Here is a 2,925-nt window from a genome sequence, read left to right on the forward strand (position 1 = left end):
GGGGGGGGGGGGGGGGGGGGGGGGGGGGGGGGGGGGGGGGGGGGGGGGGGGGGGGGGGGGGGGGGGGGGGGGGGGGGGGGGGGGGGGGGCGGAGGGGATGGACGAGGCACGCAGCCAAGCAGGTGAGCAAGCGAGCGGACGAGTGAGCCGGCTGGAGGGAGCAACAAAGGGGAAGATGGACTGTCGTACATGCTAGCCTGGCCATCGTCGCCGGGCGGGCGCATGTCGGCGGCCAGCTTCTCGAAAGTCCGCTCGAGCATGGAAAAGTCCTCCAACAGACGGTCCATCATGGCGGGCGAGCCATCGGCCATGGCGGCCGGGGGGACGGCCGAGTCGGCGGCCAAATTCTCGAGCGGGACCCAGCCGGGCGCATTGGTGGCCGCATTTGCCGGAGGGGCGCCCGGGGCCGGGTGTTCCTCCGGCAGATCCGGGCTATTGAAGGCCAGATCCGGGAAGAAGGCCGCATCATCGTAAAAGGGCGTGAAGGGCTGCCAGCCGGAGGACTGGGCCAGGGCCAGATACAAGGGGTCCTCCTGGGTGGCGGGGTCCTCGGCGGGCTGGGCCCCGAGGGCGGCCTCGGCCCGGGTCACCGGGGTGATGTTGGGCGTGGGATCTGTCCAATCGACGACGGCCGTGCAGTCGATGGCCCGGGTGCGGAAGGGGGCCGGTCCGGGCGGGAGGGCCCCATTGGCCAGCAGGCAGAGCCCGGGCGCGGTGATGGTGGCCACATACCGGCAAGCCATGGGCTCATGAACACTGACCAGGCGCGGCCCATCGGGCGAGGTCTGCACCGCCAGGGCCAGGGCATTTTGAAAGGTCATACCACTGGCCTCCAGGTCGGCCACCGTCTGGAGGATTGCATGGGGACAAGCCAATCGGAGGTAGGTCTCGCGTGGCTCATTGGTCAAGTCGCAAGAGTGCCCCCGACGGAAGCGGATGGCCAGATGCGCATCCGGAGAGAAGGGCCACCGGACCGGGACAAAGTGCGAGTCATCGCCCTGGCGAAAGGGATCCGGCGCGGAGCCGAGCACATACTCGTCCGTGCGGGAGATGGTATAGGTAACCGGCTGCGGGGGGGAGGACTGGGCCGGCGCCCCGGGTCCGGTCCCAGCCGCGGGACCCGCCGGCGGGTGGGCCCGAGCCGCCGGGTCGGCCAGCGAGGGATCGGCCCCGAAGAGTGATGCCACGCGGGCCAGCGCTCGCCGGAAAATGTGCCCCGTCACTTGCCAAACGTCGGCCCCTGGAGTCCCGACCCCGGGCAGGGGAGTGCCATCGGCCGCCACCGGCACTCGAGTGTCATGGTATTGGGTAATGCGCCCGCGCAGGCACACCGAGAAGTACCACCAGCCGCCGGCCGGCGGGGCGCGCTGCAGGCAGTCCGTCACCAAGGCGCGGCGGATGTCACGAAAGCGCACGGCCGGCGTCCGTCCCTGGGCCATTTTCCCGGAGATCCGCGTGGACACCAACTGGTCGGGGCTCGGCCCGGCGGACCGACAGAAGTACCGCCCCCCATGGGGGCTGGTGAAGAGGGAGATCCCCGGGGCGGGGTCCTAATTTGGGTCCCGGCATGGGGAGGGGGGGAGGGGGGCATGTTGAAGCGTGGACAGGGCGAGCCGCAAGCAGTCGGGCGAGTGAGTCGGCGTGGACATGAGCAGGCACAGGCAGGGCCAAGCGCATGTGCAGATCCCCAAAGGCGCCGGAGTGGGAGGCAGGAGCAAAGACATTGACCCATCCACCAGCACGCATGAGCAAGTGGGCAAAAGCGCATGCCATGGCAAGCCTGAGACAGGAAAAAGGGCCAGCCGGGCGACCGAGAGAAGACGCACATCCAAAGAAAAGGGCAGCTGGTTGAGGTGGCTGTGAAAGGGGATGGCACCAATGATGCTGAGCTTGCCGAAGGCCAGCTCCACTGGACCATCAGACAGGTCGGCCTGGAGGCCTGTGGAGGTCGGGAGCCCGGACGCAGCAGGCGGGACAGGTGGGCTCTCGGATCGGCCGCCCTCGGCGCTCAGCGACAGCAGCAGGCCGAGCAGCAATATCGACAGGAAGCGCATGCTGTGATGCCGTCCCAGGAAGAGTGGACTAGTTCCACCACAAGTGTCAGGAGGGGGGAGGGGGGGGGGGGAGAGGGGCGCTGAACGTCTCCGGATCTTACCTTGCAAGAGACGGAGCAGCGCGCGAGAGGGGGATCCACAGCGAGAGAGAGAGAGGTTCACAAAGAAAGGCACAGAGGAGGAGGAGGGAAGGTGAAAGAGGCAAGGAACCGGGGAGAGAGAGAGTGACGGAGGCAGTTGCAAGGTCCTGCTGGCAAGGGGCTTCCTTGTCGCGGTGCCGCAAGTGTTTCGCGGCTGCCGCCCCCCCCCCCCCGACGAGTATCACTCCTGAGCGTCTTCGACTGAACCAACACATCCACCTAGACCAGCAGACCGAAGTACTCCGGCTTCGGGTGGATGTTGCTGTTCGGACCAGCCAGCTGGGCCCAATGAACAACAAAGCGGTCAGCCAGGCGCAGGGTGGAGAAGATGCGCCCGGTCAGGGAGAGGGTGTTGACGCGAGCCACGCTCTCGACGAAGACCACCCGGCAGTGGCCCAGGTGCAGGATGCGCAGGAGCTTGGCCACGAAAACCAGCGGCAGGCAGGTGCCAGGACCATTGCAAACAAGCTACGGGGTGGGGCGCCGAAGGGGAGGGGATGTCAGAAGAGTGCGTGGGCGTGGGGCATGCACCCCGGTGACTGATGAGGAGGTGCACTGGCGCGGAATGCCGATCAGAGGTTGGAGACGAACCATGTCGGGCTGCTCGCTCCAAATGAGGAAAATGCTGAAGAGCAGAGCATTGAGGGTGGTGAAGATCGAGGAAATGTACGACTGGCCGACGTTGCGGCTGCGCGGGATCGTGTGGAAAGAGGCCTTGGTCTGTGCGGGAG

At 67.5% G+C, this 2,925-nt stretch overlaps 2 protein-coding genes across 2 annotated transcripts in view; both read right to left on the reverse strand.

Moving 5' to 3' along the window:
* H696_00734 (hypothetical protein) overlaps positions 1-2,281 on the reverse strand; it is a 2,710-nt gene extending 429 nt beyond the window's left edge. The window contains exons 1-3 of the mRNA XM_009494617.1: positions 2,156-2,281; positions 1,827-2,082; positions 190-1,550 (exon numbers count right to left, since the gene is read on the reverse strand). Of these exons, the coding sequence (XP_009492892.1) occupies positions 190-1,550; positions 1,827-2,054 (1,589 nt within the window). The 5' untranslated portion in view covers positions 2,055-2,082; positions 2,156-2,281. The remainder of the gene's footprint in view (positions 1-189; positions 1,551-1,826; positions 2,083-2,155) is intronic.
* A 132-nt stretch (positions 2,282-2,413) lies between these two features.
* Positions 2,414-2,925, reverse strand: part of H696_00735 (beta-1,4-N-acetylglucosaminyltransferase) — a gene marked incomplete at both ends in the record, with an annotated part of 631 nt that continues 119 nt past the window's right edge. The window contains 2 exons of the mRNA XM_009494618.1: positions 2,414-2,662; positions 2,786-2,914. Of these exons, the coding sequence (XP_009492893.1) occupies positions 2,414-2,662; positions 2,786-2,914 (378 nt within the window). The remainder of the gene's footprint in view (positions 2,663-2,785; positions 2,915-2,925) is intronic.

Source organism: Fonticula alba (assembly GCF_000388065.1).
Source record: "Fonticula alba strain ATCC 38817 unplaced genomic scaffold supercont2.1, whole genome shotgun sequence".
NCBI lineage: Eukaryota > Rotosphaerida > Fonticulaceae > Fonticula > Fonticula alba.